The sequence below is a fragment of the Equus asinus genome, chromosome 2 (genome assembly GCF_041296235.1).
Source record: "Equus asinus isolate D_3611 breed Donkey chromosome 2, EquAss-T2T_v2, whole genome shotgun sequence".
Taxonomy (NCBI): domain Eukaryota; kingdom Metazoa; phylum Chordata; class Mammalia; order Perissodactyla; family Equidae; genus Equus; species Equus asinus.
Window position 1 is genome coordinate 16,656,129 of NC_091791.1, and position 15,148 is coordinate 16,671,276.

The window sequence follows — 15,148 nt, forward strand, 5'->3', positions numbered from 1 at the left end:
TAGGCCAGAAGTAGAGGCTTTCCTCTGCCTCTCACTCTTTCTGCACTACAGTGCTCACTTCTGGGTCTGGGGCTGTCTTGAGTTCAGACCAGAAAAATTCCAGGGGAAAAAATAATAACCCCTTTACCAGTTCAGTGGTACTTTGAATACTAGTATTTTTCTCCAATCTGCCTACTGATAATTACTTTTCAGAGAACTCAAATAGTTATATTAAGCATTCTATCCAGACTTATTTGGTTGCGCTCAGCGAGAGAGAAAGGTTGACAGTGTCTACTCCATCTTACCTCTTACCTGAAACAGGAATGCTTTCAAGGACCAGTCCAATAGTGTATTAATAGTTTCTATTAAAAGTTCCATATGTACTTCAGAAATACGTCAATACTGCTTTTGTTGGGTGCCATATTCTCTCTCTCACGTATATATACACACGTACATATATACACGCACACACAATTATGTTTATTGTGCTGTATAGATCTTCTTTTATCTTACTTATCCTAAAATATTTTATTCCTCCTTATTCTTTAAGCGAATAAGAGTTAAAAGTGGGTTAACGTCTCTGCAATGACATCTGTAAACTTGTCTGCACGTACACACATACTCACGTATACAACACATATACACACATAGACAAATGCTATAGACTTCACAGACTTCTCTAAGTCGTTAATGAGAGAATTAGCAAGGGCTTAAGGATGGTTCAAAAAGAAATGCAGAAAGTGGCATCTGAGAGACAGAAATATTCATACTAAGGGAAAATCCCATAGAAGAAAGCATTATAGTGGCTAGAAGAAAGAACACTTGAATAACATTGATAATTTAAATACAAAATTTATAATACCTCTATATCAATAAAACTGTAGTCTTTTGGGCTATATGTTCAACTAAATTCTAATCATTTGTATTTCTGTTGGACAAGATTCACTTGCACTACTGTTAGACTAGAATCTTTTGCACTGCTATAGAACAAAAATCACTTGCATCTTTATCAGTTTTTTTTACAGGTTAAATATTTATAATTAGAAAATTATAAATTATTCCAAACAACAGAAAATAGCAAATCAATCAAAGGTACCCATTCTTAGAGAATCAGATAAATTTGGGGAATTGCTGTATAACCCCTAGCATAATGCTGCTAAGTTAGACAGTAATCGCTTTTGCCTAATTCCAAGTTTTGGTCAACTTTCCTCCTTAACCATTTCCCTTCAAATCATAAGTAATCCCCCAAAGTATTCCTGAGCTCCCTCAAAACCTGATTTCATGATGTTTTCACCTAATTCACTTACATGGGTGCAGCAAGACTTGTTAATTGACATATATACAATTGCCTTGCCAGCTCATCAGTAAATCTAAAGCCATTTTGTATTAAGCCGTTACTAAGTCAAGAAAATTAATTTCTGTCTTGAGATTTCTTAAGGTATCTAGGATTGGATATTCAGTAGCTTCTATTTTCCCAAAGATTTTTTAACTGATCTTACTTGCTTTTCTATTCTAAAGCTAGGAACCCAAACCCAAGAAATTCATCTCCATCAATTCTGTCTTGAGCATCTAACACATGAGTGAACTACTCTTTCTTCAAAGTCCCCCAAATCTGCTAAAGACCCAGGAAATGACCTTGACTACTACATGTAAGACTGGGGACTGATAAGCCATAGAACAGTTACGAAACAAGTATCTGTTTAGGTAACGATTTCACCTATGAATACAACACTGTTTCCTTAATGCTGGGCTTGTCATTCCTGAAAAAATGAAAGTTATTCCCAAATTTAACATCCAAGGGAAGGTTGATTGGGCAACCTATTTGTCCAATTATATTCTGGTAAAAATGAAGACATATGCTTATTAGAACTATGCAAAAAATCATACTGATATAAAAAGTAAAGAGATTTTTATTTTTTAAAAAAGACATGTATTCCTGAGTTCTGTAGGATCAATGACAAGATATCATTTAGAGTATGCTTTGTTTAGTTAGCGAAAGCATAGATCAAGAAGAAAGAGAAAGGCCTTCATCATATATCTATTAGATAACCAAATATTAAAAATAATACCACAATATTATCATACAAATGACCACATTTTGAATTTTCTCATCAGTTCATGTAGCCCTAGGTACAGTGCTCCCTCCTTACCTGTGGTTCACTTTCCAAGGTTTCAGTTACCTGTGGTCAACTTTGGTCTGAAAATATTAAACGGAAAATTGCAGAAGTAAGCAATTCGTAAGTTTTAAATTGTGTGCCGTTCTGAGTAATGAAATTGCATGCCTACTGGAACGTGGATCATTCCTTTGTCAAGGGTATCCACACTATATGTGCTATCCACCCATCAGTCACTTAGTAGCTGTCTCAGTTATCTGATCAATTGTCAAGGTATTGCAGTGCTTGTGTGCAAGTGACCTTTATTTTACTTAATAATGGCCCCAAAGTGCAAGAGTAGTGATGCTGGCAAGTCGGATATGCCCAAGAGAAGCCATAAAGTGCTTCCTTTAAGTGAAAAGATGAAAGTTCTCGACTTAATAAGGAAAGGAAAAGAATCGTACGCTGAGGTTGCTAAGATTCATGGGAACTTTCATTACCGTATATCGTTATAATTGTACTATTTTATTAGTGTTGTTACTGTTACTAATCTCTTACTGTGCCACATTTATAAATTAAACTTTATCATAGGTATGTATGTATAGGGAAAAAAACAAGTGTATATAAGGTTTGGTACTATCCATGGTTTCAGGCATCCACTGGCAGTCTTGAAACCTATCCTCCATGGCTAAGGAGGACTACTGTAATTAATTATTATTCCATTGGATTGAGGAACAGAAAGCTGTTTCATTAGCTTCATACGTTTCGAAGCTACATTTCGGGCACGTATAGATTCAGGACTGTGACATCTTCCCAGTGGATCTACTACCTCTAGCATTGTGAAGTACCCCTCTTTAGCTCTAGTAATACATCTCGCTTTCAAGTTTACTTTGTCTGATTAATAGAGTTTTCTTTTAGCTAGGTTTGTATAGAATACTTTTGGTATACTTTTATTTTCAATCATTTTGAATTGTTATATTTAAAGTGTGTCTCTTTTAAGCATCAAGTGTCTTTCAATCCTGTATGACAGTTTTAGGCTTTTACTTGTGTATTTAGTCCATTTAAATTTAATGTAATTATCAATATAGTTGGGTTTATATTACTATCTTACTATTCAATTTTTATTTGAGCCACTTTTGTTATGCACCTTTCTTCTCTTTTCACACCTTCTTGTGAGCTCATGAATACTTTTATTAGTCAATTTAACTCCTCAATCAACTTCTTAGTTCATTCTTTTATTCTTCTTTAGATTTATCCTAGAAATCATAACAATGAGACTCTTAAGATTTATTACTTTTACCATTTCACTGATACTTCTGCACCTTACACTACTTTAGCTCTATAAGTTTACCTATTCTTTTATTCTTCATTTACTCTCACATTTCAATGTTTATATCTGAGATCATTTTCCTTTCGCCTAACATCCTCTTTGTAGTATTTCTTTTGGCTCCAAGATACTGTCAGTAAAATCCTTCAGGTTTTGTTTAACTGACAATGTCTTTATTTGACCTTGATTTGGAAAATGTTTTGTTGTTCATAGTCGGCAGATTTTTTCCTTCAGCATATTAAGTTGTCATTCATTTTCTCCTGCCTAACGGTTTCTATTGAGAAGTCACCTGTTAGTCTTGGGACAAGTAGGCTAGTCTGAGCATGAAATTCTCATGGAAATGGCAGGAGGGCAAGTGGAAACATGCAAGTCCTCTTAACTTCTAGGCTCAAAACTCACATACCCTCACTACTGCCTCATTAATTAACAAAACCAAGACAACTGTCTAAGCTTTAAGCCAATGTTCAATATCTGCCATTTCTGGAAGAAGCCTAACTTTATATTAGCCTCTGACTGATGAAATACAGACGTTACTGGGTAAATAATGATCATTACTACGCCTTTTTATTTTTTCATTATTTGTAGAAATTTACAAAGTTCTATTATCATGCTAGCAAGTTTCATTCCACTAATAACAGGATTAGACCCTACTTGGATCAAGCCAAATGACATACTTTTCTACTTTCTTACATATCAGTAAAAACTTCTCCTTATTCACATAATACATTTTAAATTGATCTGTTCAATCTGTTCAAATATGTATGGAATCATTACAACTAAAAGTGCTCAAAAGAATTGTGATGGAAAAAATTTACTACCACATAAAAGTATGAAAATACTATTGATACAGATTCAAGAAAAACCTACGTGAAATATCTGGCTTACAAAAAGGAAATAATACAAAAATATTTTGTTATGTAAACAACAAAACTAATTAAATATTAAACTTTTATATATCTTTTATGCTAGAACATATAAGAAGAAAAAGAATTAAATTATAAGCAGAAAGGCTAAGTAACCAGAAAGCACTTTCTTTCAGCTATACTCACAAAGTTCTCTCCTTGTGTAGCAACTCGACTAAAGCAAATATTAAAATACATTAAGTAAAAATGATCATAAAAGTTAAATGTCAATTTTTATCAGAAATTTTTATTTTTGCATTTTAGAAACATCACTGATAAAATTTTGTGAAAAGAAAACAGTAATAATTTAATTTTGGACAGAGGATTCTTGGTATCCCATGGTCTCATGAATACTTTCCAATAGGAATTAGGTTTTTTGTACTTTTTTATTTCAGTCACTTTTCAAAGCAAATGCTTCCATAGAGTGTGATCTGTAAATATTTATGAATAATTTCATCTATGGCTTGCAAACTTTCTCATATCTACAACTTGCTGGAATCTGCAATATTATGTGCTTATGAAATCTAAAGCAGATGTATGTCTACAACCTACCATTTATCCAAAAAGTACTTGGAAGCTTAGATCTAAGAAACTAAATAAAACAATTTACAAGTAAAACATAAACCTACATATTTAGTAACAGTCCTCTCATTTACTGAACGAACTTATGGCTACCATATTTATTTTATTTACTACCTAGACTCAAAATTATATGTAGGATTTCTACTTCCTCCCAAAATGAAGTAACAGGGACTAGATTTATCCTCTTGCCAAAACAACTAGAAAGACAGACAAAAATATACGAAGCACTGGTTTTTAGACCTTGGATATCAAGCAATGCAGGGCAGTGACCCCTGAATGGAGGAAAAATGAGGCGTGCTTTTAAATGCCACAGAGTATCATGGTTTTGAGGCTGCATCAAAAGGAGAGTGAACACAGATGTATCTCAGAAACTTGCCTGAGTTGAGGAGATGAAACTGGGAATGTGAAGAAGCCAAGGTGGCTAGAGTTTACGGGACAGTGTACTGGAGAAGAGAGAACTGCCCAGAGTGCTCCAGAGACTTGCTAAGGGCCCCCTTGAGTGCAGTTGAATACTACCTACAGGTGAAGAAATTATCCAAGGCTGAGGAAAGAATCATTTGAAAGGGGCAGAGAGAAAAATCCTCAAAACTCACATAGAGTTGGGAATAGCTCGTGATCCCACCAGCCTGAGTAGAAAACCTTATAATTGGTGTGTCATAGAATAGAATGCCCCGAAGGCAGGGCCTCAGGAGTGGAAAGATTCACCCTAGACTAAACGCAGCTCTGCTCCTGACTAACAAAGCACAAGACATAAAAACTCTAAATATTTATGCATCTAAATAAGAGAGCTTCAAAATACGTGAAGTAAACATTGATAAAACTACAAGAACAAATAAACTAATCCCCAATACAGTCAGAGATTTCAACACTCATTTCTCAAACTGACAGAACATCAATGAGGACATTAGAAGACCTGAGAAAGCTATCAACCAACTCGACCTAATTGATAATTGAGAAGACTCCACCCAACAACAGCAGAATGCATCTTTTTTGCAACTGTCCAGCACTTAGCAAAATTGATCACATACTGGGTGCTATGGTCTGAATGTTTATGTCACCCTCAAATTCATATGTTAAAATTCTAACTCCTAAAGGTGATGGTATTAGTAAGCAGGGCCTTTGGAAGATAATTAGGTCTTAAAGATGAATCCCTCATGAATGGGATTAACGCTCCTATAAAAGAGGTCCCACAGAGCTCTCTATTCTTTTCCACCACGTGAAGACACAGCAAGACGGCACCTGCTTGTGAACCAGGAAGCAGGCCAGCACCAAAACCTGGCCATGCTGGTGCCCTGATCTTGGACTTCCCAGGCTCTAGAAGTGTCAGCAATAAATTTCTGTTCTTTATAAGCTACCTGGTCAGTGGTATTTTATTATAGTAGCCCAAACGGACTAAGACACTAGGTTTATTCACTTTCTATTGCTCTGGCAACCACTTAGTGGCTTAAAATAATACACATTTACCATCTTACTGCTCTGTATGTTAGAAGTCTGACAGATTTCACTGAACTAAAATCAAGGTGTTGGCTGGGCAGTGTGCTTTTTTTAGAGGCTCTAGAGGAGAATCTGCTTCCTTGACTTTTCCAGCCTGTAGAGACCTTGGCTGGTGGCCCCCTCCTTCTCTCTGACCATTCTTCTGTAAGCACATCTCCCTCGGACCCTGACCTCAGCCAGGAAAGGTTATTTCAAGGACTCATGTAATTAGGCTGAGTCCACCGCAGTAATGCAGGATAATCATTTTAAGGTCCTAAACTTAATCACAACTTCAAAATCCTCTTTTTCCATGTAATATAATAGCCACAGGTACCATCAATTAGGACAGGATGTGGTCACCTTGGCAGAGTCATTATTTAGCCAAACACCTGGGCTATAAAATAAGTTTCAAGAAATTTAAAAGAATTCAATCATTCAAAATATGTTCCATGTTTTACACTAGAATTAAATTAGAGCTAAGTGACAGAGACATTTCTAAAAATTCTCCAAATAGTTAGAAATGAAATGTCCCACTTCTAAATACTCCATTAATCAAGCAGGAAGTCAAAAAGAAAATTAGAAAGTATTGACCTCAAGAAACAAGAAGGGGAATAGTAAACTTATGTCAAAGTAAGCAAAGGAAAGAGAATAATTAGAGATGAAATTAATGAAATTGAGAAAGTAGAGAAAAGAAGTGAAACCATCTGTTTCTTTAAGAAAAATCAATGAAATTGATAACTCTCTAGCCAGACTAATCAAGAAAAGAAAAAAAGAGAGGAGAAACAAATTACCAATATCAGGAATGAGAGAGAGAACATCACTGGATAGCATGTGAATATTATTAACAATCTTTTGTCAATAAATTCTATAAATTAGATGAAATGGAAGAGACAACTGACACAGACTGATCTAGTTCACTCCAGAAGAAAGAAGTAACCAGAAAAGTTCTAAATCTATTAAAGAAAATAAATTTGTAGTTAAAACACTCCCACACACACAAAAACTCCCAGGTCCACATACTTTCAATGTTGAATTCTATCACAGATTTAAGAGAGAAATAACATCAATTCCCCACAAATTCTTGCAAAAAATTACAAAGGAAGGAATATTTCCCAATTCATTTGATAAGGCCAGCAGTACCATGATATAAAGTCAAACAAGATTATAAGAATAGAAGACTACAGACTAACATCCCCCATAAACATAAGTATAAAAATTCTTAACAAAATTGTGACAAATCAAATCCAACAATATATAAAAGGAATACTACAAAATGACCACGTGGAGCTCACCCCCAAAGGGCAAGCTTGGTTAAACATGCAAAAATGAATCAACATAATTCAATTCTATTAGCAAAGAAATCTCAATTAATTTTACTATTTTATTTAATAATTTAAAGTTTATTATAGTCCTACAAAAAAAGACACATACTCATATGCCTTAATATAACATATTCCTCAGGACTAATGTAATGATCTTAATCAAAGAGTAGAATTTAGGCTCTACCTATCTTGACCACCACAGTTATTTTTCACATTTTAATATTTTGGGAGAGTGGAATATTGCAACTTTATTCCACAAATTCTGGTTTAGCTTCCAGAATATATTACTAGTATGTTCTCAAAAGAAAGTCCAATTTAGAAAGTTAATTTCTAACCATTAAATATTCATGAACATTCTAAAGTAACTATGTAATTTGCTTAAAAATAAAATACAATTGGATAACCAAGAAATAAAGGGCATGAAACAATTAAAAATCTAACAATTATATCAATTTTAATTACCACTTAATAAGCTCTATAGATGAGCCCTTTTGTCACCTTCAATCATAATTTGACCAAGTGAAATCTGATTAATATTTCTGTATAAATCTCACAAAAAAAGGTGATACATTCAGCATCCTCAGTGTGTAAATTCTTAAAAACTATATGGAAAGATTTCCAGCATTTTCTGACTGTATTAGGATCTAAATCAACCATTAACAATGAATAAATAAATTTATCAAATTAATTTCCATTGCCATTTACTGAGCAGTAATTTGTACTAATATTTCTTGAATAGTTAAGTAATTTCCTTAATTTAGATGTTAAATCAACCTTGTAAACAAGAAGAATTTTTCCAGTAAACATATGATTTTTAAAAATTACTCAGTCCTCCCACAAATCACATACAAATTAATATAAATAAAACATGCCAACATTTCTAGTCACAGATCATAAGCTGTCATCTACTAATATAAAAGAGGAGGAATTATCTGTAAATTTTTAGAAGATTTTAAAACATAATAGCCTAGCACGAGGCTTGGCACATATGAGCTATTCAATAATTTGAATTCAGTCGGATCAAACTATCAGTCAAAAGAATGAATAAATGAACAACTCCCAACATTACAGCATATAGGCTTTTATAAAAGCATAAATTAAGAACCCAAACGCTGACTGTTTCAAGATAGAAAGAGCATTCTAAACGTTTCCTAGCAATAAATCTGAAGCCTTTAGCAGGCTATCACTAAACACACTAAAAACGAAACCTACACCATATACATAGCATAGATAAAGAAATGAGTGGTGAGAGGTAGTGAGTCTTAAAGAACCAACTGTTAAGTACTGCTAATCCTAAATTTTTAATGAAAGTTTAAATTATGTTCAGTATATAATAAAGCAAAAATGAGATTACTAAACACAGCAAATAATTACAAGTGGCATTGTAAGAAAAAGAAAAGAGTATCTACTTAACCCTCAATTAAAGTATATAATTAATCACAAAACTGAAACAACCTAATTATTTCAAGTTTTGATGCTTTTTTTTTTTTGAGGAAGATCAGCCCTGAGCTAACATCTGCTGCCAATCCTCCTCTTTTCGCTGAGGAAGACTGGCCCTGACCTAACATCCATGCCCATCTTCCTCTGCTTTATATGTGGGATGTCTGCCACAGCATGGCTTGAGGAGCAGTGCCATGTCCGCACCTGGGATCCAAACCAGCGGACCCTGGGCCACCAAAGTGGAATGAGAGTACTTAACTGCTGCACCACTGGGCCGGCCCCCTGATATATTTTTTAAGAATACAATTTTATCGAAAAATTAGAATATTCTTTGGTTGATTCAATGTTATTTGTATGAAGGTTTTTTATGGAGACATTCATCATCACAGACATTGATGTGCCCTTTTTATCAAGGGTCAATACAAGTTTTCATACTGTTCAAAACAAAGAAATCTATCTATATCATCTCTTTGAACAAAAACAACATTTTTTTTTAAATAAAATACTCAATGGGCATTAGATTCAATACTATTAACACTTACCTGTATTTTAATAGGCCAGGAAAAGTTGCTGACGTACACATAGAATGTAATGTTAGGATTGCTTCTGAAGTTAAATTTTTCATAGGAAAAACTATCTCTATATTCCTTTATGTTAGTCTTGGAAACTATAGGAGTCTCCTCTCCAGATATTGTTCCAGCTAAAATGTAAATAATAATAAATTTAAATAACTTATATTAGGAAATAGGGATCTTTATGAACTTAAAATATATATTATACTAACTTAATTTTTATAACTGTACTGTGAGAACATAAATATAAAGATAAACTCATGGTTACCATTTAGAATGACAAAGAAGAAAGAAAATAAGATTTGTCATAAATATAATGGAAATAGATTTAGTATTAAAATTATTTTTAAGAATGAAACCACTGATTAAGTGCTATGCACTAGGCACTGACTTAGAGACTTTAATATTCTTTTCTAAAACAATTTTACCCCAGAGGTATTCCATCTCTATTTTTTCAAATTGAAACCTGAGCCTCAGAAAGATTAAAGCACTTTCCTCAACTTTATAGCTAGTCAACAGTAAATTCCTCTTTGGAATTTTGGAACTCAGGTACATATGGCTCCAGAAACTGAGTTCTTTCTACTTACTACTTCACAGAGCCTTTCAAAACAAATCAGAACATATTTCATAAGTTTCAACCCCATTAAAAAATGGAAAAAAATCTACTTATTTGTCTTACTACAAACTGAACCATCAGTACTTTGAATACATTGGGATGAGGCTGTAATTTAAAATATGAGCTAAATGCTCAATTAGTTAAATATATATTGGGTACTCAATAAATATTCACTGAAATTAACTAAATAGAAAGTAATTTCAACAATCTTACTGAGTCCTTTACCTTAACAAACTATAAAAATAATACAATTAGTACACTGAGCAACTGAGTTAATTTCTAACTGATCACCTATTCCAAAATTACCTTGGATGCTTTTAAAAAATGCATATTTCCTAACTCCATCTCCCAATCTGATGAATCCAAAGTTTTGAGATTTGGTTCTAGCAACCTGCAAGTTACAAGTGATTTCTTGCATACTAAAATCACTGTTCTAAATTGATTATAGAGGTTTTATATATTCTTGTTGTTAACAAATTTGAAATTTTTTGTGGAGTCAGCTTATTTTGCAGAAGTAAATTTCAAATTAACAGTACAAGTTATCATGAATTCTTAATTAACGAAACTCACAGTGCCAAGATTTTACTATATGTTTGGCACTATTGTAATAAAAGGCCTATATATTTACCTGAACTTCTCAGTTTTTACACATGTAATATAAGTTCTGGAATTGCAAAGACCTTGTACTCCTGAATTCTTTTTCCATGATTCGACATATTAAAATAGCATAATGACTTAATTTGCAGAAGTCAAATACGGATTTCTAAGAATCCATATACTTTCTCAAAAACAAGTTTCTAGCACTTTTATGCAACAGTATATCTTTGAAATAGAAAACAGAAATCAACAGAATTTCCTAAGATGTAAATAGAAAAAAAGTGAGCATAATTTTAATAATCCAACATACGGACTTGTACTTCTTAGATTTTTTTTAAAGTCAACAATTTCAATTTATAAATCTTATTATGGAAGATATCTTAAGTGTAGTTTTTTTTTTAACCCTCTCTCAGCACAAACGAAGCTTCCTTAATAATGCTACTTACTATTTTTACCTGAAACAGCACAATAATTATGGTATATATATTATTTTTATTTCAATTATTTAAATTAACAGTAAAAGGTCATGTGAGAACACCTTCTATATAGTAACAGATGTGAAAGACACATGACAACAAAATTCTCTTACCTGTTGAACCAACTGACCACGTAATGTTGAGATTAAAGTTGTTTGATGCATTAATTGAAATATCCAAATTTTTGTTTGACTACAAAGAAATAAAATGTTAAGATTAAAAAAATCAAATTATACTAGATAGATAAGTTCAATGATTTAATTATGTCCAGGCTATATTTCTCAAACTCTATACATTATGTCAATATTCAACTAAGTGTAGATGCCAATTACATTTTTTTTGATTAAAAAATATAGGTGGTAAACTCACAGATAGATTTAAAGTTCTCATGTATCTTCTCCACTATAATTTGGCCTTCCATGTGTAAACCAGGGCTGCTGTAATTCAATATTTGCATTTTGATTCTCTTTGCTTACCTGTACTTAATATTTAAATGATACAGGTTTGGGTTAGTCCAAAGTAATTTTACAGCAATATAAGATTGTTTTGTTAAAAGACTTCTTGTTAGGTGCATATTGTATTATGCAGCCATTTTCTAGTGAGAAAAATACTTGAAATATGTAACTAAAACTTTCAGGTAAAAATAACGAACCCACTCAGGGAAAAAGAAACCATCATGTCATTTAAACATCCATACAGAGAAACACTAAAGAATTTTATGTCAACCTGTTTCTTGCTATTCATTAGTAGAGTACAAACCCTTTCCATCTAATTTCAAGGGAACAAATGCCTAAGAAATTTCTTTAAATGTTATTTGCTATTCTCTTACTCCAAGAGATCCTCATCTCTTGTATGATTATGACTATTTACTCCTGCAGAAAGGCCAAGAATAACAGTCATATTGAATAAGTTTAGCTTCAGGTATTGAGTGTATTGTGTTGTATTTTAAAAATGCAAAGAATTGTAGAGAAAGCTGTATTGTTAGGTGAGACCTGGCTACTAAAAAAATAAAAAATAATTTTTTAGTACTACTCTTTTTTTCTAAATAAGATAAAAAAGGTAAGCCACAGGAAATATATCTTCAATATCTGAGTAGCTCTTAGAGAAAATAAATCTGTAAGCAATTAAGCTCCCCCTATCTGATATAACAATTTTAGGAGGAAATTGACTGAAGGACATGTCCCTTTGCTGACGAGTAAGAGTAGAAAGAAGGAGCACCATAAAAAGCAAAGGTTGCTGGGGACCATCCCTGAGGCCTACTGGTTAAGTGCAGTGTGCTTTGCTTCAGTGGCCAGGTTTGGTTCCTGGATATTGACCTACAACACTTGTTGGTGGCCATACTGTGGTAGTGACCCACATAGAAAATAGAAGAAGACTGGTATAGATGTTACCTCAGGGCAAATCTTCCTCAAGCAAAAAGAGAAAGATTGGCAACAGATGTCAGCTCAGGTTGACTCTTCCTCACCAAAATAAAAGAAAAAAAAGCAAACGTTGCTGGATGATGTGTGATAGTTATCCCATTTAAATGATACACTAAGATCCATTTTTTTTTTACTTCCAAATAACATCTACTCTTAATGACTGCCATAGACAGAAGACAGCTGAGCCTCTATGAAGAACTACTAACAATGCTCCACAACCATCTGAAGACATTCTCTTCACAGTTTCCAGGAAGCAAATATAGATTCAAGAATAGTCCTCTTGGAAGAGGATGCAAAATAAAATGTGTTATAAGGTTGAATGATTGTCATATAGATTTTTCAGAGTATAGTGCTCATTAATATCGCAGAGATATCATCTGAGAATTTGAAGTAATCAAAGAAAAATAAAGCCTGGGAGTTAAATATATACAGTAGTTCATAAGGATACTGCATTATCCATCAGTCATACTCATAAGTGCCCATGAATGTAAGGAGGAAGTTAACTTCTTGAGTTTTATTGATAAGCTGTTAAGACACCTTCTGCAACATGCACCACGAAACTGTCAAACTTCTTGAGACCTTTCTACTTCTTCTAAGATATGAGTGAAAACAGTTGACACTGATTCAAGAAAATGCCACTACTAATGACTCTAGTAACAAATGCAAAATGCTTTTATGTCAGCAAGCAGATAGGTCTGTTCAATAGATTATGTTGTTCAGGTGTGGTAAACAACATCTATTTCAACACATATATAATGTTGCATTATGGAAAACCCAGTTAAGAAAAGAAGAAACATCTCTGGTAACAAATAACTGATTTATGCCATCATAATGAACTAACCAGATCTGAAAACCAATTGTTGCTTCATATTCATTAAATCATATTCATGAGGCAATAAAATGAGTTAATGAAGAGTATGCATTGTTGGGTCAGATGATCTTGGGTTCAAGTCTTACTTCTTTGATACAAGTGCTGATTGATTTAGGGAAAGCTACTTTTTTCTCAAAAATCAGTTTCCTTATCTCTAAAATGGGGATATGATGACCTCCCTAAAGAATTTCTTGTGAACATTAAATAAGATAATTTCTCAAAAAACTTATCATGGTGTCAGGCCATAGTACTGATAACGGCAGTGTTGCTGACATTATTAGGTCTGATGACACAGGTCGTCTTGTTTTTTTTTCTCCTTCTTCATCTTCCTCTTCACCAGGGGACTCAGAAAGAAGGCATGCTTACCAACATCTGAGAAGGGGTTGATTTTTTATTATTAATGAAGTGATTCAAAAATAGTTGCTTTTTTATGAAAAACATGGTAGAAACAATGTACCCCTAAGAAAGCTTAAATCATTATTTTTACCTTGAAGTCACATCTTCATAATTGTGTGTACGTTAGTTTGGGTGGGAGAAATATGAGAATAACTGCTATCATTTCTAAAAAGGTCAAACAAAATTTCCAACTGATACAGAAAACTATAAAATTCTTCGTGAATTTTTAGTTCATCTTCTATCAATTCCAAGTTCAGGCATTACTGAAATATATGGTACTATCACTAAAGCCCTATAAAATGCACTTAAGGCCAAGGAAAAAATGCTAGACTGAAAGAAGTGACACTGTGATTACCACAGTAAATGACAAAATTAGTCATTTAGAACATTGTTGGTTAGATGTGGATAAGTTCGGCAAGATCATGTTACACAGGAAACTACTCCAGAAATTGTTCACATGAAAGCACTGGCTAGAAGTGATGTATAGTGGATTAGAATTCAATCTATTGTCAAAATATAGGAAATGCATAAATAATTAAGGTACCTATTTTTCGTTATTTTTTATAGGATAAGTAGGAAGTGCTGACCAATAATCCATATTAATTTCAGAAATTGTTCCAAGTTGAATATCTCTTTAATTATAAATTACATTTATTTAAGAGTACATTATATACAGTGATGTTATAAGCATTCTTAGTGGCATCTCTCATGATAGTTTAGCATCCTTCAGTTTCAAAGAACACGTGCTTGGGCTCTTGGCTTCAATTGGACAAGATAATAGAAAGTAAAACTGAAAGCTGTGACATTTGGAAGCACTCAAGGACTTCTGGAAATTGAAGAAGGAGAGGAGAGTCAAGAGAGAAGCAAACTAGAATTATGGCTAAACTGGACCCATGTGTATGACACTATAGATAATACTGGGAAGGAATAGTATTCACATCCACATTTTGAGTCAGACATCTCACTTATATTAAATTTCTTATATCCTCAAAGAAATCCACAATTTGGAATTACTACTAAATATTCAAGAACCAATGGTAAACAATGAAATTCTCATGCATGCTACAAGATAGAAGAACTT

The 15,148-nt window shown here is 33.2% G+C and overlaps 1 protein-coding gene across 2 annotated transcripts in view; it reads right to left on the reverse strand.

Moving 5' to 3' along the window:
• Positions 1-15,148, reverse strand: part of ATRNL1 (attractin like 1) — a 737,371-nt gene that overhangs the window by 439,677 nt on the left and 282,546 nt on the right. For both annotated transcript variants that reach the window (XM_014849275.3, XM_070482616.1), the window contains exons 23-24: positions 11,493-11,571; positions 9,661-9,818 (exon numbers count right to left, since the gene is read on the reverse strand). In XM_014849275.3, coding sequence (XP_014704761.2) covers positions 9,661-9,818; positions 11,493-11,571 — 237 coding nt within the window. The remainder of the gene's footprint in view (positions 1-9,660; positions 9,819-11,492; positions 11,572-15,148) is intronic.